We start from the raw sequence: 20736 nt of genomic DNA on the forward strand, positions 1-20736 counted from the left end.
TGTATTCTGGGATATTTTTCTTCTTTGTTTGATGTTAATTTGGTTTAACTGAGCCAGCATAAGTAGTATAAGATAATGGAGCACTGCTTAGTTTAATTGTTTATTTTTTCATATTAAAATTGACCTTTGCTAACACTGCTTTCTTAAAGACTTCCTGGAAGCAAAATCAGTTTTTGAGTATAAATTTGTTATCATTTGCTTCCAGAGATTCATATTTCTATACAGTTGGGAAGATTAAGAAAATTTCTTAGTCAAGTCATACAAGTTTAATTCCATGTGAACTTGCAATGAAAAACATGAATAGCATTAATGTTATTAAATTTTTGTGAGTATATTGACACTGTAGAGAGTAAAGGGTGTTGATACACTTATGACAGCTTTTAGTGCAATACATAAAATTTTGGAAGAAGCAGAGCCATAGAGGCATGGAGGGAATTGCTCTTTTTTCCAGTTGTTTCCCTCTAAAATCTAGCTCAGATATATTCACACCTCATGACACAGCACATTTAAGCATGTGCTTAAAGCCACAGAAAAAAAAAAAAAAAGACATTTAATCTATCTGCTGGTTCTAGATGAGCTGTCTATGTAGATTTTCAGACAGAAACTTGTTTAGCTTCTCTTTAGAAATTTCCTTCCAGGGCCACCCTTCATAGAGTGATCACTCACTCCAAAGTCTTTTTCTAATAGCTGATCTGCATTTTCCTTGCAGAAATTCATGTTACATTTTCCCTAACTTCAGTCAATACAGGGAATGGATTATGCTCTTTTTATTTACAGCAGTATTTTACTTATTGAGCGTTGATGGTATTCCTCTATCTGGTTTCTACACTCAACTATCTCTTTTCCTTCATTCTCCTCATAGGCTGTGTTTTCTAGAACTCTAACTGTGCAAATTGCAGTTCTCTGAATTCTCCCTAGATGTTTTCATCTTTATTAAAATTCACTTGTGCTTCTACCAGCACTGCATAGAGATGCAGGTTTGCTTCAGAATGAGCAGAATATATTCCTGTTTACATGTTTTTACTTAGATATTTCCCCTTTTTAATGGTGTGACACCACTGAGAGATATATAGCTAGCTGTCCATTATAATCCCCAGATACTTTCCTGCTAAATGGTTACACAACCATTTGCTCCTCACCTTGTATTTGTGAAGCTAATTGTAATTGCCCCAGTAGCAAACTACTTCATTTGTCTGAACACAGTTGTAACCTATTTTTTTCCCAATATAGTTTTTCAAGTTTCTGTATCTTCTTCAATTGTAGTAAATGCTGCCTTCTAAGGAAAGGTCATACGATTTTGTAGCAATATGTTATAGTAGTATGTCTTGCTCAGAGAAGATCGCAGGGGTTTTTGGAACCATTCCAACTGGTGGAAACACTGCACAATAGATTCTTTCCCTTCTTTATAGATAGGTGTTTAGAGATGCGTGCACATCATACGAGTTTATTTTCTATATCAAGTTTGTTTAATGCAAAAAACAAATCTAAACCAGAACTGGATTGCTTTGTTCCTGCGTCCTGCCTATGCTATCAGATAGTGTACTCTAATGTATGTATATATACACAGACATACATATGTGTGTATCTATATATACATATAAACCCCATCTGAATGATTTATATCTGTTTCCCCTCACTCCTACTCTCTTAAAAACTTGAATCTGCCCAGCTTCATAATGTCTGGTCTTTTGTTGCCAACCACATCTCATTTTAAGGTTTTTAAATGTTCATTTGGCAGAAGGAAGTGACTTATTTAAACAGAGATGGCTCATTAATAGAAGAACCATGTAATGTAACCAGACTTTAAATGATCCCCCTGGAATGTGCAAGTCTGGAGTGCCTCCCCTTAATTACTGTAGTAGGAAATGAACACAAATTCCCTGGTTAATCACATGTGAGCCCAGATTACAGATGCAGTTTGATGGGCTCACTCTGTAAGTTCTCCTCCTTGCCATCCATCAGGGAGATTGGTCCTTGAACTGCGTTTGCTATCCAATCCTTTTTACAAATATTGTATTATTTTCCCTTACCTTTTAAATAGGCAAAACATACCAGCAATTAATTGATGTTTTCAAATGAATTATGATTAAACTTTCATAATGGTGATTACAGTTAATTGTTGGTTCATCTCTCAACTCTCCTTCTCATGATTTGCCTTTATATCAATTTCACCCGAAGAGACTTACATCAAATATTCCAATTAGACAGCTTCTGTCAGAGTCACTGAGGAGCTCTGAGTTTGTTTTATAGGTGATTTTTGCTGGCACTCATTGAAAGCCAAGGTTTGTGAAAATGATCAGAGCTGGGGGAACTGACAACATGTAAAGCACGGGTGTGTTTTGCTTTTCTCTTCAGTATAAAGATAAAGCTAATAATAACATCCCTTGCAGCACCAGTATTCTATCTTGCAAATGTTGGTGCCTACTAGTGCCACTGAATAATTTGTTATTTAAATGAAATTTTTGGCATTTTCAATTTTAAGGATTTATGCCTTCCCTCACACCCACAAAGCACTTTAATTGTATCTTTAAATATGTTCAGACATTCCGGATTTCCTTAATGAGCTAGGACTCCTGTCCTCCACAGGTGGCTGATGTAGCAAAAAAACAGAGCCACAAAGACTATCAATCTGGCTGGTTGGTTTAAGTAATAATTAAAATAACAAGTAAATGAATCAGTTCATGAATTAATTATTTGTAATTCTAGGACTAGCTACTAGTGAAGCATATTCCAATTTCATATCAAGAAAACCCGTCAATTAAGAAAGGCATCCTTAATGAGAGGGGTAGGATTTCTCTTATCTTGTTATGTTCTTGCAGACAGAATCACATGGAAGAAACCTACTGTATTTGAATTTCCTTTGGGTTATTTTTCCCGTAATGTACAGCCTGTAGGCCATTAGGGACTTAAAATATACATCCTTGTACCTTTTAAAATTGAGGTTACCTTATTCTCTATTTTGTATAGGAGAGACACACTCACTGACCACAAAAAGTAACTGGAAATGTTGAGTGTGGTTTTTCTCAATCTAAATAACATTAAAATACTGTGTAAGCAAACTTTAATAATTTAGAAAATCTCAAATTCTAGGAAGAATTCAACTCTGTAAATAAATTATTTTCTCTGTTATTTGGGATTCATTTGGGACACTGCAGCAGAGTAAATATAGACATGAAAAGTAACCTGTCATGGAATTTGATATGGATTATAACCAAGCAAACCTTCTTTATATGCCTATATGTGAGCCAGACAATTTTCCAGTTGAAAATTATATTCTGTAATGATTTCTGAATAATTTCCTGTTTAATGATTTCTGAATTATTTCCTGAATTATTTCCATGTGTGCTTAAAATGTCTTAGAAATGCAGGTACCAGTGTAACTTTAATCTGTGCTTTCCTTGCAAACCATATGTCTGGTTCCTGATTTGTTGTTTCTATTGCAACATTTAAAGACATTACAGTACTTGAAACCTCAGAAGACTGCAGGAAATGTTCACTTGATCTAGAAGCCTACATTTCTGTAGTATCAGGAGACCCTCCCAGTGCATTCAGGTGTTCGGAATCACCTTCTTGTGATCCTAACCAAACCAAACAACTAATATTAAATGAGTATTACAGTAATAATAAGCATAACTGTGCCCCAAGAGTAAAAGAAAAATTAATTCCTTGTTATTTATTTTGAAGTACTGCCTCACCAGTTCTGTAATTGTATTAAAATCTAGATTTTTAAAATCTAAAATAATTTAAATTGCCTAATAATTTTGAAATATATTTATTTCTGCTATTCTAACAGAACGACATCCAATAACAAATGCAATTGATGGCAAGAACACCTGGTGGCAAAGCCCTAGTATCCAGAACGGAATTGAGTATCATTATGTGACCATTACTTTGGACCTCCAACAGGTAGATTTCTGTTTGTCTGTGACTGCAAAGTCTGTCTTTCTTGCATAACAGATCACCTGGATTATTTTTGCTTTGCTCTATGTTGCTTTCGTATTATGAAGACACACTAAGCTTCTCCTATAACTTTCTGTTGCTTGCATGGACAATTCTGATCAAGTCATTCATTGTAACATAATGTACCAAATTAAAAATAATTATTTCATATATATTTTTATGAAATCATGTTTACAGTTCTGTTAAACATAACATTTTCAGTATTTTTTCACAATAACTTCTGGTTTGGCTCTTTAAAGACAACTAAAAGGTCATTTCGGGGAAAAATCAATATGAATAAAAGTTTGTGTTCAGAATACTGTTCTTTCTTGTTTCAGTAATATAGTACTATGCACCTAAATACACAAAAAATCTTTAAAATACTTAAAATACCTTAAAAACAGTTCAGCTGTGCTAGGGATGCATGCACATGTAATGAGTTATTTTAAGGGGCAGCCTGGGTAAATGGGGAATTTGGCTAACGAGGTCCTTAAATAAATAGCCTCTTGTTAATGCACTTCTCTTTTAATCAGTAGAGCTAAACCTTCTTGTGGAAGTTTGAGTGTAAGCTCCTGTGCATTAAAAAGTTCAGGGATTTTTTTAATGTCTTTAAAATTTTCAGAGTTATTAACTGGTTTGCCTTTACAACAAGGGATTGTGCCTCTTGTTGGCTACGATCTGTTAACATGTGAGTAGCTCTCAGGTATTAAAACTAAATTACCATCCTTGTTTTTCATCGCCCTGGTGATTTTACTTTCTGTGGTTGTTTAGGTCAGGTCTGCTAAACTAGGGAGTTACAACTTCTGTTTTTTTTTTTCCTACCATATGAATATCTAGGTTGTCATAGGAAACAAGCAAATTTGTGCAATTCCGAAAGTTTTGGGTTTTCTAATATACTAAAAGTTAGCAACTACAGGGTCAGTGACTATATTGAAGAAAGAGTATGGGTTATTTTAAGGTATTTAAAAGGCTTCTTTGTGTGCCAGTTTGCAGTGGTCTGACAATACTGCACTGTGTGTTGTGTGGGTTTGGGTTTTTTTTGTTGTTGCTTTTTTAAAATGAGACAAGGCTCAAGTATGAGCCTTTTTCTTTCCCATATTCATTTGCTTGTTGTTCAAAGAAAGCTGGGTGGTCCTTTTGCAGTACTAAAGCTGATACCTTCTCTCAAGCCCATTCAGTTGTATTGGCTGGAATAGGAGCACTGTTGAGGTTTCCATGGATGCCAGAGAGGTGGGATAAGACCCGGTGTCACTAATGCTGCCTGGCATGCTCTTTATGGCCTGAGTAACCCATGTAGTTAGGAATGCACACCGTTTACTCACCACCTTACATGAACAGGAAAACAGCTTTGTTTCCCCAAATTTAGTAAAAGGTCTGTTGCAATTTGCATGGCTTTTAGACTGCTCAGTAAGAAATAAGAGTTGTTTTGATTTTGAGGAGTATTGGGAGTTTTTGTTTGGTTATTTGGGTATTTTGTAGACACAGCATTGTAGGCTTTATTAAAGTAGTGAGTAAAATACAAAGTTTCTCTTCCAGCTAGTGTCTTGTGTGGTAGTCACTATGAATGACAAATGTCACCAGATATCTTTGAGATCTCACTTAAAAGAAATGCTATTATTTACCTTTGGCTTAGAGGAGATTCAGTAATTGTTGCGTTTGTGTTGATGGATTCTTGCTTTAAGTATATAAATGCTTAACTTCTTTTTGTGAGATAGAAATAACAAATGACAAATCTATGAATAATGGATTGAAAATTGCAGGAATGCATTAGTTTTTATGTTACTGGTAATTATGATAGAATATAGAATGCTTTTATGAATCCTAATTTCATGAAAAAAATCAGGAAAATAATTACAATTTCTCCATTTATATGATGCCTTCTGGGACAGCTACATTTTTTTAATTTATTTATTTTTTGTGCAGCAAAGCCATAATGGTGTATACTAGTTAGCAATAACTAATAAATTGAAAAAGTAAAAAATATTTAACTTCAGAAGGAGACAAAATATGATCAGTCAGGTTAGGAAAAATCCAATTTTAAAAATATTTTCTCCCAACACTTGAGATTTACTATAATACTTATAAAGACCTTTTATCAAGAATGGAAACTAGGTTTCTAATTCATTGAAATACATTTGAAATTAGTACCCCATCTATTATAAAAACATTACTTGTAATCTGGATCTATGACTTGAAATCTAGTTCTGAGCATGTTTGCTAATTTGCTCTTAACCCTTCACTTTTCTGGGCTTTTTAGCCATTTTTACAATCACCATCTTATCTATTTTACCAGAATATTATAGAACATCATTCACAGCTGTACATGTGAAATTATTTTTTACAGTGCTTTTCATGCAGTAAGGGCATAGGAGGTAAAAGTATGAATGTAGATCTATTAGGGAGTTGCTCACATGAATTTAAATGGAGGTTAAAATGAGAGGTTGAGCTGCTGAAAGCAGAACTGCAGACCTCCATGTAGAAATCCATGTAGAAATCATTGCAGTCTCACTCCTCCTGAAGTGTATTTCAGTACATTTTAGAATCCAAGTTTTCAGACTCATGGACTTCACTCTTTGAGTGGCACATGTTATATTTTAGGAAATGGCCTTTCTGAAACTACACAGAGAAGTGAATAACTGGAAGTAGGAGAAGAATGCTTGACTTGATCAGAAAAAATTTGAAAAGCATTTATGAAAAACAGACAAGGTTATTTTGCTAATGCTAAATTCGTTATTTATAGCTCTGTATGGTCCCAATTAATTTTAATGGAGGATTCTGATCTGGTTTTGAAAGATTTCTTTATCTGATGCACTTTAATACCCATGAGCAGAAATACACAAAAACGCATGTGTGCATGGTTACAAACATATATCACATATCCTTAACAAGAATAATGCTAGGAAGAGGAAAGGAATCACAAAACTGAATGATTGCTTTTGCTTTCTCTACACAAGACTGTACAACGAAGTGACTCTGTGGCAAAAGACAGGCATGAGAGAACTGGAAAACTGTGACAAGATGAATAGAGAGATTCAGTCTGGGACAGGAAAATAACAGGATAGGACTCAGACTGGTGTTGTAAAAGCTCAGTGTGGTAGTCTATTGTATGAGCTTAAAGGGAGGAAAAAAATCCTCCTGCCAATGAAGGGAAACAGAACCTGTACATGCACCAAACTGAAGAAAAAATCATTAGGGAGGAAGGATCCTATGGAAAGTACATCTTCACTCTTTGCTATTATAGGTAGGACAGCTACAAGCATCAGAAATAGCATATAATACATTTCTGAAAGTAATACTTCACAGCTGAGTTACAGGTACCACATGCACAGTGTGGACTGTGATTCATTATTTCTTTACTGAGCTTTATAATTATTGATTTATTTTAATGAGTTTATTTTAAAGCTTGAATTTTGGGTTGCATACAATACACAATGCATTTATACATCTGCTGCTATGCTGAGGACTACTATACATAATGTGAAATGTCACCTACAATTTGAACATTTGAATAAACTTGGAAACCAACTGAGGAAAAAACTGAGTATTGCTATTTCAATTTTTCCTACATTATCAAAGAGTGTGTCACAATAGCAGAGATTGGGGATGGCCTTAGGAGAGGACTTGTGTTTATTTGGTGCTGAGGACCCAGCTCACTTGTCCGGAAATTTACTTCAGACAAGCTCTATTCTGGACCATGGGCTGAATGTCCATTAGCAGCTAAAATGAATCAGGTATGTCTAAACACGTTCTCCTGGCTTAGTTCTTATCTGAAAGGAATCCAGTTTGTGAGATCCATGACATATTAATGGTGTGAACCAAAGCAGGTTAAACTGGGACAGCTGGAAGATTCACCTCAAAAGCATGGTTCTTATCTGAGCTAAAAAGCTGATGTGGATGTGCCCTTGTAACCTCTGTGTCTGGACAGAGTCCAGATTTTATGTTAAGCCTATCAGATGCTACACCAGAATGATGGTAGTCTCCCATGTCTTAGTGCAATATTCCTGACCTTTGTGGGAGGACAAAGGAGGTATAATAAGAGGATAAACATCCTGTGAAGACCCCTTGCTTGTGGCACCTTAACTTTGCCAGTGTGACAGTGCTATGTTGATAGCTGTTGGAAGGAAACATTATTTTCAGCTGTCAGTTCCATTGACGCACAACATTAACCAGATCCCTTGGGGAACTGCTATTCTCTTTCAGAGAGTTACACAGCAGCAGAATTCACGTGTCTGTTAGCCAAGGATGACTTGAGGCAAGCGTGACAAGTACTGTCTTGCAGAACCGTGTTGAAGATGTTGCCCAGGTGTGCGGCCAGACTGAGACACAATACTTGTTCCTGATATGTTTAATTTAAAGAATGGCTGGTTTTAATTAAAGGTTATAAAAGCAATTAAATTCCTATTTCCATCACCACTCCTCTGCCCATTTTTTAGTCTTCTTCCCTCTTCCTTCCGGTGTTTGACTGAGGAGGTTACAAGAAGATTGCTATAGGAATGTTTGGCTTGTAATACCTGTGTAATCGCAAAAGTAAAGCTGTCCTTTCTGACTAGCCATTTCTTCGTGTTTCTAGTAAATGAGATGTTGTTTCACTGTCCCTTCCAAAGCTAGTCTGAAAACATACAATCTAGGAACTGTGTCATATTGCAAATTAAGTGGCAGAGACATGAATTTACTCAGTCTGCATCCGTGTTCAATTTATTTTCTTCTTAAAGAAGAAAGAAATAGGTTTTTGAATCTTGGCAATTTAGAAGTTGTTGTGTGATTTTTGGATTCTGGAACCCTCTCCCTGTTGTCTGGTTTCAAAAAACTAGTGGAACCTGTTGTGTAGGTCTTTCTCATTACAGCTAAACCCTACAATTAGATCTAGTTAAACTAATCCTTTAGAAATTGACTGAAGTCACTCGTACAGACACAGTGAAATGCAAGGTAAATTGAACAATGTATTTCACAGCAACACTGCTTCTTTTAATATAGATTTATAGTTTTTTATTTTATCTCATAATAGTTCACCATACAGTGGATAAGGAATCAGAATATATAGCCATGTTAAAATAGGTTTCATAAATTATCTGCACAGTGGTATAGGAACTAAGTATATCATTAGCAGATGTTTGCTCTATGTTTTCTCTGTTCTGGAACATCAGATACATTTTCCAGTGGAAAAAAAGAAGAGGTATAGCCAACTTTCTATTGAATAACTTCTGATATCAAATATCAGAATGGCTAAAGGAATAAACAGAAGATTAATGACACTGTTTAGCCTTGGGATATGAGAACCAGATTAGTAAAATTAAGTGCCAGTTGATCTTCATATGTTAAAGTTGTATCTATGTCCAAATGTTTTGCTTAGATTTTCATTTAGTATTTTCTTTTTCTCTTTTACTAACAATTATGTGCTTCAGCTGTCTGAGACACATTCAAAACAGTTTCTGTAAAGGTAAAGCTTAAAGCTTCTCTTTATCCTCAAACCAGAAAGTAATTTAACAGAAATGAAAATTAATCCAAACTGAGGCTTTTCACCAACAAATGCCAGTCTGTTTTGTCCATCTTCAGAAATATTTGTCCAAAGAGAGAAATGCGAACAGAAGCAAAGTCTGTTCAGGCTGTAATGCTGCAGTTTCATGATTGCTGTTCCCCGCCATTGCACCCCCTTTCCCAAACTGGCTGAAGGGAGACATTCCAGTCTCCCCTGTTCTGGCACCGGCACTTGTGGTGTCGTGTATTGAACCAGATCAGTACCTTGATACCGAAAACTGAGCCTTCTCTTGTTTTTGGAGGATTAGGTTGCTGCCAGATCAATTTTCTAATTTGGCTTGCTGCATGGGGTTTTAATGCCAGTGTGGAGGAGGGGGCAGGAACATATTTCTGGGGGTGGTGGGGAAAACAACTCCGCCTCTCTCCAGAGCAGCTGGTGCTCTGCGTTGGCTTCAACTCATTGTAAAACTTCCAAGTATAAAATACTGATCTATGAGCTGCAGTCCATGCCTGCAACATAGAGCTGTCATCCTAACTATTTGTTTTTACTGTTTCTTACATATGAATCATTCTGTTTTGAAGTAATGTAAACATTTGAGAATTCAAACCATCAATTATCTCTCTCTCAAAAAAAATAATCCTAAGTCCAGTTCTCTGTCTCAGTCGTAACTAAGTGGTAATGAACTGTTAAAGTGACAGCTCAAAGCAGATGCAAGTAAAACCATGAAAATGAGACTGTGGAACTAATATATATTAAAAAAAAAAAAAAAAGAGATCTGTTCTGTTTTATTAAAGTGCTCAGACAATTTTTACACAGGTATAATAATTGGGTGTTAGTTATAATATTGTTTAGTGGTTTTGTGCTTTTTTTTAATTTAATTTTTGTTACCTTCATAGACTTGAATTTGAACATTTTAGTAATTCCCTTCATTTCTTTAATTTCACAATTGACTGATATCTATAGGATGAAACAAAGCATGCTTTGCCCTTCTGATATTATTTTTAACCAAAGCAAAACTGTTGGTTATTAAGTTAGTTTACAATGAAATTATTGGAAAAAAAAGACAAAGAGGAAAACCAGAAACAAGAACCACACAAAAAAATAAACCAGTGAGGATTTCTAGCAAACTTACTTAGGAAACATAGCTATCAGCAATTGTGAAAGCAGGCAGACCTACAGTAAATATTTTGACATCACAGTGAATATTTTTAAGAACTACCTACTTTATACACTATTAGCAAGTATACTTTGTTATGCAGCTTTCCACCTGGCTTTCTCTTTGTGGGAAGGAGAGAATATGCTTGAACGGAATGAATGTCACACTGGTGACAGATGTGATCCAGCACTCAGTTTTTGTCTCAGAATAAAGTTTTCCACATTGATGTCACTCAGACAAAAGCCTAAAGAAAAATTAATGACCTTTTTCCTTAGCTAAGGCTCAAGAGTGCACACCTATACCAGCTGTAACTCCAGTCGAGTCTGCTGCATTAAGCTTTTAGAGGTCCTCACAAACAAGTGTTAATGAAGTTACTCAAGGTGACTTTCCTGCAGCATTAAAAAAGAAAGTTTTTCATGAGTAGTGCAATAATCCATGGAGGGAGTACTCTTCAATGTATTCTGAAATGCTAAGAAGCCATTATCATTCTGAATGACCAGTTGTAATACCCAACATATAAAGTGCTGCTAGCTAGGCTGAGTAGTTGTATTAACAATAAATCTTCACAGGCTTATTTTGCCCAGGTGTTTTTATGCTCCCCACTAAATCAGACCATAACTTTATTGCTTCATGATTAATCAGAAAGATTTCTAAGTAAGCAAATCCTTTCAGCTTCAGTTCATAATATATGCTGATAAAGATTTTTAAAAGTTTTGAGAATTTATAGTTTTAAATTCTGAGGTTACTTGCCTTACATTTTCCCTGGTTGACTACAATAAATATACATACTATGTTTTATTTTCTAATTTTGGCTTTAACCAAGAGAACTATTCACCTTTCCATCCTTCAGGTAAGTAGTCTCAGGATATAGGTCCTAAATACTCCATTATAACCTTTGAATCTGGAGTGATGTGTTCTGACGTGAATATCGGGTTTTCTTCTCATTTTGTACTATTGGCAATTCTGGTTATAAAGAAAGTTACAGAGCCTGTGAGAATGGTGGCGTGACAAATAATGGGGTCATAGGAGTTTCAGTCTTGAACAGATTTTGCAGTCCTTACTGAACAAATATGTTGTCATTGAATAGTTTATGATCAATAAAAAGCTAACTTGAAAAAATGAGTTTTGCAGCTGACAGTGGTGGTCATGAAATGGTGCTTCTATTGAAACATGAGGTCTATGCTGCAAGATGGGCAACAAGATTCTGTAGTACACATGAAAACTGTGGTAACAGAAGGACAGCTGGATATGTGTGAAGAGATAGGTTATTAATTGACTAGTTTGTTTTTTGTAGGGTTTTGTGTGTGAATTAAGATCTAGGGAAGTAAGAGCAACTTCTAAGAAAGTACCTTGTCATTTAAATGTCATGTAGTGCTTTGCAGTGGTACACCTGTATTTATACGATGGTTTGATGAGATGTGCTTAAGGTAGTTTTTAATTGCCTTTTGCCAGCCAGCAGGATGTAGAAGCATCCAGATACATGTATATGGCACAGCGTAAAATGCTGTTACTCATAATAATGTGCAGAATATGTCAGTTTGATCAAGACCACTGAACCTGTATTCCCAAGAGTTCTTTCTCGTGTGTGCAATGGTCTTGATTTGTTGGTGGATCTAACACTGCCCTAGGAAAAAGTACTAATGGTAATAAAGTAAATGTTTGAATAGGCCTTGGGGCTGCATAAGATTGTCCCTTGTTCTGAACAATGAAGAATGAATATGTGTATATATTCATTTCATCAAATCTATTGGTGGCAAAATTATTCTCTCTCTTCATCTGTGCTCCATGAAGTCCATGTGCAGTGGGTCACATACTCCATGGAATTATTTTGGGACTTGCTTACCAGTGATGTAGTTTAGTCAGTAAAGACAGTCATTAATGTAGCTCTTTTTCTTTGATTTGGACTAATGTGGGCTAAGTGACTGAAGAAACTTAAAGAAGGGTGGTTACTGGATCTCTCCAGCTGCAAAATATGGAAAAACAGAGACTTGATCTGTTATTACACAGAACGTACAACTTCATGGTGAAGATAAACCTTTTGCATGGTTGTGAGTCCTGATTTGTTATGTCTTCTAATTATTCATAAGGAAATTCTGATTGTAAAAAGGGGATGTGAGATAGAATCATAGAATTACTCATCTCATAATTCACTTTTTATATTCCACATATACCCTGCTATGCTATACAGCAACATATCCATATCTAAATCAGTTCTCAGGATAATTTTTAAAAGTATTGAGAATTAGAAGTTAAAATGAAAACTGAATATGCATGCACTTTTTTTTTTTTTTTTAATCTGGAACTCGGATTTAGAATCTAATTTCTTTTACATTTTATTTTTTCATTGTCTGTTTTCTGAAATTTCCAAAGTTTAGTTGACATGAGACAGCATAGAAACATAGAAACACTTCCAGAATATGTTTTTAAGCTGTTTTAACCACTACCTTGTTTAGCTAAAAAAATGGAGCATGGTATATATGAAAAGAAAGTGAAGAAAAGAAAGAAGCAAACAAAAAGACTGAAAATGTTTTGGAATGAAAGTCTTTATTTTTTTTTTTAATTTGAAGCCTTAAGTTACTACTTTATTCAGGTTTTCATTATTCAAGTTGTTTGTATTGCACAATATTTCCAGATTGAGATGGAGAGAACATTGTGTCATGTTCAGGGAATGAGTATAAATTAGTATATTCCTATTTCATATTCAGATCAATGATCTTAACCTCCAATAGCTTACAATTAAAATCAAATCAAAATCCCAGGTCCTTAAGATGATGTCTCTTATCATACATTATATATGGTGAATAACATCTCTTTTTCCAGAGAACCCAAAGGAAAAGCTTGTGAAGGTTTCAGCAGGGAAATGTTAAAGGTTTAAATGTTGCTAATGCAGAAGATGCTCTATGCTAACAGTACAACAGTTTTAGATTTTTATTTGTAACCCTCTCTACAAGATGGGCAACAGATAGATTTTTGCCTCACTAAAAAACTGGTATTTGTTTATATACATTTTAGCATTCTGCAGAAAAGTCAGAAACTGTAACATTTAAAAAGATCATTACTTTGTGATTGGTACAATTAGTGCAGCATGAACTTGCTCTTTGTTGTACAAAAAGGAAATCTGTATAACTTCAATGAGATATATCCCAGGGCCCTGTGGGAATTGGCTGATGTAGTTGCTAAGCCACTCTTCATCATATTTGAAGTCACAGCACTCAGTGAGGTTCCCAGCAACTTGAGAAAAGAGAATATCACACCAATAATAATAATAATAATAAAGAGGACCCTGGGAGCTACTGAACAGTCAGCCTCTAGTGCAAGATGTCCCTGCCTGAGGTAGAAGAGTTGGACTACACTTCAAAGGTTCCTTAGAACCCAAACTATTCTATGATTCTCTAAGAAACGTAAGCGTTCTCTAGGAAAAACAGATTCTGATATGATATTCCTGTATCTGACTAAATAGATTAATCTATGTAAAATTAATATTTTCATCATGGAAGTAGAATGTAATGACTTGAAATCAGAAATTAAGAAGCAGGTGAGAAGTTTTAGAATAGTTTTAAGATGCTTTGATTGTAAGATTTATGCACTGTAGAACTTCAAATGGAGCCTAAAAAATGGCTGTGATTGTTATTTTCTTCTCAGTGTTTTAGCACCAAAATAGAAGAACCACCTTTTCTGTTCTTTCCTGTTGTCTAGGTTTGAAGAAGAAATGTTTGAATATTGGCATTTCCATCAATTTTCCTTTCCTCACCATACTCTCTCCATGGAAAGAAGTGATTAGCCTTAGGAAATAAAGAGAAAAGAAATTGCTTTCTGCTATTATTTGAAAGCACTGTGAAAAGAAATTACTAACTTTAGCCCTCAATTCTGGTGTACACTAGGCCAATGATGAGCAGTGAAAACGCTCAGCGGAAGGCAGCTACTCTTTTTGAGGCCTTCACAAACAACTGTGTGTAATGGAGAAAACCAACAGAGAAAATTACAAAGAACAAAGCTGACATTGCCAGAAACTTACAGGTAGTGGCTCCCTCCATTTGGCTTAATGTATCTTAGATATTCAACAGCTGGACAACTTGAAAGCTTTAGAGTTTGACATTTTATAAAGTGCATTGTTTAAATAGACTTTGCTTTTATTTATTTATTTTTTTAAATGACACAAGTTATAATCATATTTTATTTAAAACATGAGCAAAAGTTGAGAGGCATTAATAAAGGACCTATTTTTCTCAAGAAGCAAATGTTCTTAAGGGAACCTGAGCCTCTCTAGCACTTACATACAGGGGAGGGAGAAAGCTGAGATTGTTCTATGGTGAGGTATTTTTAAGTCGCTTTTTTTTTTAATGCATGTTCTGCAGGTATTAACTGAATGGGACTGAGTGTTGTACATGGGTGAATTTTTGTCTAATTAGAAAATATGGAAGATTTCTAACTGAAACTTGGCTTGATTTGGAGATACCTTAGAGCTGTTAAAGGTTTGTTATGGTAAAATGTTTCTCAATTTTTACCATGAGGTGCTGTGGAACTCTTATTTTGCATAACATTCATAGCTACAGCTTTTCTGGGGCAGATGATGCCCTGCTAGCTAGTAACCAGAACTGTTGCAACACTGTGGAAAAAAACTATGTTGGAATCAAGTGTGTGCATCTTTCAGCCCAAATTCCCCATCTGGTAGCAGTGTTTCAGTTGGAAGCAGCTCAGATGAACAGGAGAGGCATTGTCATTAGAAGGCAAACTGCAGCATGGTGGGGAGCTGTTCAGCTCTCTAAACAGATATTAGCTGAATCCTGTTAAGCATCTTTTTTTTATTATTATTATTTTTTCCCCCCATGCCAACATTTTCAATTACAGAATTTCTAACTGTGAGCCAAGTGTTTGAAAGCATGGCCACTGTCTCTCAGGACAGTGATAGAAAAATCTATGTTAGGTGGTTGTTTGAGGAATCTGGAGGTCCACTTCATTTCTAAATTAGGATTTTTCGCTTTCTGAGTTGGTTGTGAGACTAGAATGAGGAGGTTAGTTGTTCTTAAATAGCCAACTGTTTGAAAATTCTTGCATAAAACCTGTCTATTCTGTTTCATAAATAATAGATGCAAAGAGTAATCCCTAACAGCATATATGAACTGAAAGATGGTGGACCACATAGAATTTTAAGATATTGATATCGGTCTCTGAGAACATCAGGAGCTGTTTCACAAACTCACAAGCCCTCTGCTTTAGCTCACTACCAGAAGGAGTTGGATTTGATACGTTTCATATCTAAAACTTATAGAAGAAGCTATTCCAAAATGAAAAATAGTGCAGATGTGATATTTAATTTGAGATGCAGGATGTCCTGAATATGTAACAATCATTTTTATATGAGTGTGAAGACAGAAGTTAATGATCAAGGAATACTGTTTTGCATTGAGAATTTGCTTAGATCTGTGATTCCTGATTGTTGGTCATCCCAGGCACTAGAACATGATGAATCTGGTAGCCTGATGGATGGAGGCTGCTGTGACTCTGTCTTCATGTTCAGACTGTCACAAGGCAGAGCTCATATTCTGAGAGACAGAAACATACACATGGCTGTACAGAGCAACATAAATAGACTCCAGTGCCCTATTGGCACCCAAGTGAACACTCAGCACTCACCTAGACACTGCACAGGCTGCCTCACCCTGTTTTTCCTCTCCAGCTAATAAAGATTGAAGTCTGCTAGGAGCATGTGTCTATCTAGGGGTGCATACATGATATATAACACTAGAGTAGCTGGCCTTAGATAACTTAATCACTAGCTGGCCCCAGATCTCGTTAGTGTCCCCTGGTGCTGACACCCAAACAGAGCAGCCTTGGAGATTGGCAGCCCTACTCTAATTGCTGGTACTGAGACCTCTTCTACCTGCTGGCTTTTTGAGCTTGAAGTTAACTCTGAACAAGAGTTAACATACCCACTCAAAACAGGGAGCACACCTTCATGGAAGATACTCAGAAACAGGATTTAATGAGAAAATAGGACAGGCTTCAGTGATCGAGGTCAGGACAAAGATGCTGACTATTTAGTCAACTGGTTCCTTTTACCTCCTTTTTCCTCTGTCTTACACCTGTTCCTCCCTGATTCACCATGACCCTGCCCCCCTTCCCCACTTTTATTCTCTCCCCTAAATGTTCGATAGTAAGTCTCATCCATTTACACAATCCCCTTAACACATCTCGTAGTAAGTTTTATGCAGTCCAAAAATGTTCTTTTCCCTGCTTCTGCTAATGAGTTGAACCCCCCTGTTAGCCTGTTGGCATTCTGAGAGCACTTGCTCAGCTGGCGCATCCAAATGGATTTTGCACTGGGACAAGGGGTGTCTGCAGTGCTTTGCTGATCCTAACAGCGCTTTCAAATGTCTGGTTAACTGAATCTATGGGATGTTTAAAGCCTCAAGTTTTAACAAGATTTATTATGCCAGACTGTAAGGAAAGAAACCCTTGCTGAAATTCTGCACTCTTCTCAATAGAAGAATGCCATGTTTACTTGAGCAATGAACTGGAATAATAATCAACAACGTAATATAATTACAATAAATAAGTAGATAAACAGTTTATAACAGATTGCTGATGGAAGCCTCCATTAGAGCTATTACATTCTTCTGTTGAGAAAATGAAATGGAAATAATTCTATAGAATTGTGTGGTACTGTATTTTTTCTCTGATGATATTCTGACTTACATGAACTGTTTCTAACTGAAGGTTTTATTTTTTAAATGGAAGCGCAGGTGGGAGTCAGGCACAATGAGATTTCCTGCTTCACTAGCAAACCCTGTGCAGATTAATGATTCACTTCAGCTCTATCTGAATAATATTAGTGTAGCAAATTATCCTGTATAGTAGGATGCACTTTTCTATGTCTTATGAGGCATTCATAAGAAGATACAATGCTATACCTTAAGGAACTGCACCTCACAATATGTGCTTCACAGATCTCACTGCTGAGACAATTACCAGTGAAAATGAGACCCAAGACTCATTGTGTTTCTCATCTTGAGGATTATCTTGTCTGTAATTTAGGAAAGGCTTAAAGGACTATTTAGACTACTACTCTCCCACTACCATAATTGCACTATGAGCAGAGCAAGTAGAAAAAAGCACCAACTGCATTGTGGAAGCTGTGTTCATGGACTATTACATGCTACTAGGCAGCTTGGTATTGCTCCATTTTCACATTTGTATCAGCAAACTTTGGTCTCCAGGTTACATTCTGTTGGACTTGTACAAAACCAGATGTGCTTTAAGATTGCATAATTATTACATCAATTGACAATTGTCAGCTTATTGATGCTATTTGAAAAGTAAGCCAGCATGCTGCATAAACTACTCTGTGGGAATAGAAGTTCAGTGTTACAATTTACTTGGAAACTTGGCTCCAGAAAGCTGACCAGATTTTCTTTTTTTTTTTATGATTGTGGAAACACACGCAGCAAAACTCAGTGATACATTAGACTTTATTGGTGTTAGTATTCTCATGCCACTAAGCTCTATCTGGTTGTAATACCATAACCAGACCACCATTTGCTCAGCAACTCCACAGTAAAGGAAGGGTTACTCTTGTACCTGGAGAATCAGTGGGAAAGTCAATGTTGCTTCCATGCCATTACTTAGAGAATCATCACACAACTGCCATTATTTTCAGTCTGTTTTTTTCTCCACTAGTTGTTATTGTCAGTATGTTTAGAAAGCACATCACAGCATGGAATACACCTGTTTTCTTGTCTGTGTCATAGGACTGTGATGAGCTGGTAGTGACTTATGGAGCTCTCTAAGGTGGGACAACCGTCTTCCTGATTTGTGCTAAATCTCTGCAAGTTTAGCTGTCCACCAAAGAAAAGGTGTTTCTAAGAAACATGGATTAGCATCCTGTACTTTCTTCAGCCTAGCCTTAGTCAGAAAGATCAGGAATAACAACCAGGCCATGTTTTTGATGCATGTGCTTGCTTATCTTCTCTTGACTGCAATGAGCATTAGCAGCCTACCAACATGTAAACATTATTGTGTTTCATTCCAGCTCTATTTGTCTATCCAGGAAATAATTTTGTTTTATGCAAATCAGTCCTTCAGTTTCACTTGTGAATAGAAACTTGGAAAAGAAAAGAAAATGTTTCACATGTCACTGCGTTGCAAATAGCTCAGTGTTGCAGAAGCCACTGCAGGAATTCTCAGAAGCTAGGACAGTGCTGGTAGTCTGGATCAGGCTGATTAATTAAAGACAACTAATTAAAAATTAAAATGAAATTAATTAAAAACAACCTTTAATGTGTACTCTCTTAGTTACATTAAGCTTTTTTCATGTCAGGTTTGATTAAGAGAGATAATATTCACTCCATTATGACCTAGAGCACTACTGCTTTTTGGGTTTGTGGGGTTTTTTTTAGAAAATTTTGTTGCAGTTTCATTTACAAAGAATGCTAAAAATAATCAGAGCCAAAGGTACATCATAAACAGCAGTCAAACAGTATGCTATCCCAGAGGTAAGAAATGAGACTTCAAGCCAATCTTCAGCAGAATGTGCAGGAAATGCTATTGAAATAGGGCTCTAATTTGAAAAGTATCTGTAGAAGGTTTCGCTCTCCCACATAGCCTAGTGTTTCAAAGCAAGCAAAAAAAAAAAAAAGACTTCCTGTTGATTACACCTCCTGGCCCCACAGAGCTGATGTATCCAAGATGTTTGCAGAGCTAAATGTTTTTTTTGGCTAAAGACATTATTTAACATTGACTCTTCTGTGAAGTGTTTTTATTTAAATTTTAGGATTTCCACAAAGGAAACTATAAATGCACACATAAGATTAAGAATTTGTTGTCAGCTATGTCCTAAACCAGAGATCTTCCATGGTAGAAGCCCTAGCAATGTATTTAACCGTAGTTGTTATCCAACTAACATATGAGGAATAGTCTTATCACGAGAACTTGAGATAAAACACCCATTTAAAATTAAAGGAAAAATATTTAGAAGTACCGTATAATGAAATACTTATTTCAAGCAGCTGGAGCTCAAAGTGTGTAAGTGGCTTGACTAGATCATGCTAGTGTAAAAAACAATTTACATTATAATACATTGAATTCTTTATTCATGCAAAGGACAATGATAAACTAGTTCCTTAAAATATACCTTTTGCTCATTACCTTTCTTAGTGAATAATAAAGAATTAAACACTCCAGCTATTTTGTTTCATTTCAAAGAGCTTACTTAACTGGGGCACACACATACACTGTTTAGAGAGGTATATTAATGTTGTGTTTCTCTCTGTTTATTGTAAACTGTATTGATGACTATGATTCAGTGTAGTTATGTTTATTTGTGGCTACAATGGAATCTATCTATAAATGAGTTCAAGAGAGGAAAGAACATTTGTGAAACAGGACAAGTGATTGTGTGATTCCTGTTGAAACAATAGAATGAATTACAATTTTCTTATGGTCTCTGGAGATCTTTTTTATCTTATTGAAGAAAAATATTGATAACTTGAGATAATCCTCCATGAATGCACAGTTATTCACATGTTTTTCAGGTCAAAATAAATACAGCCTCACCCACTTATTATTCTCACTGAAATACTTTGGTTGTTAGCAATTTGACTTCCTGACTGAAGGTATTGTGGATCTTACCACGTTCTTGGCATCTACACTGAAGAAAGGAATGATAATCAAAGATCAACATTTTCATCGTCAATCATCAAATGTACTGTAATATTTGCAGTACTCTGCTACTTAACATAGTTTTTAATTTATTATAATACTGGTGGTTATTAGAAAAACAATTCGAGTCTTCCTACTATGTCTTTCATTGATTACTGCAGGACCTCCATCCACCAGCATTACTGATTGTCTAAATATGCAGAACAGATTTTGTGTGGACTAAGTCTGAATCATGCAGCTTCTTTACAATGACTTTCAGATACAGAAATCATTAAGTATTAAATCAACACTGTTTTCTCCATGATTCCTTCTGGCATCCTTGTGTGCAGACTCACAGCACTATATCTTAAAAACACTAATTTGCTGTATGTTCTGCTTTTTGAAGGGAAATAGGTGTTTCCTTGCCCTAGCTTCTGTTTTACCTCTGTAGCATCTAGATGTTACTAGGTTTAAAAAAAAAAAGGCATCACTAACCTATGTCATTCTGCAATCGCAAATGTATTGTTTG

The 20736-nt window shown here is 35.8% G+C and overlaps 1 protein-coding gene across 2 annotated transcripts in view; it reads left to right on the forward strand.

Annotated features, from left to right (window-relative positions):
• Positions 1-20736, forward strand: part of LAMA2 (laminin subunit alpha 2) — a gene marked incomplete at its 5' end in the record, with an annotated part of 356160 nt that overhangs the window by 89268 nt on the left and 246156 nt on the right. For both annotated transcript variants that reach the window (XM_080342611.1, XM_080342610.1), the window contains one exon: positions 3794-3906. In XM_080342611.1, coding sequence (XP_080198737.1) covers positions 3794-3906 — 113 coding nt within the window. The remainder of the gene's footprint in view (positions 1-3793; positions 3907-20736) is intronic.

The sequence above is a fragment of the Nesoenas mayeri genome, assembly GCF_963082525.1.
Source record: "Nesoenas mayeri genome assembly, chromosome: 3".
Taxonomy (NCBI): domain Eukaryota; kingdom Metazoa; phylum Chordata; class Aves; order Columbiformes; family Columbidae; genus Nesoenas; species Nesoenas mayeri.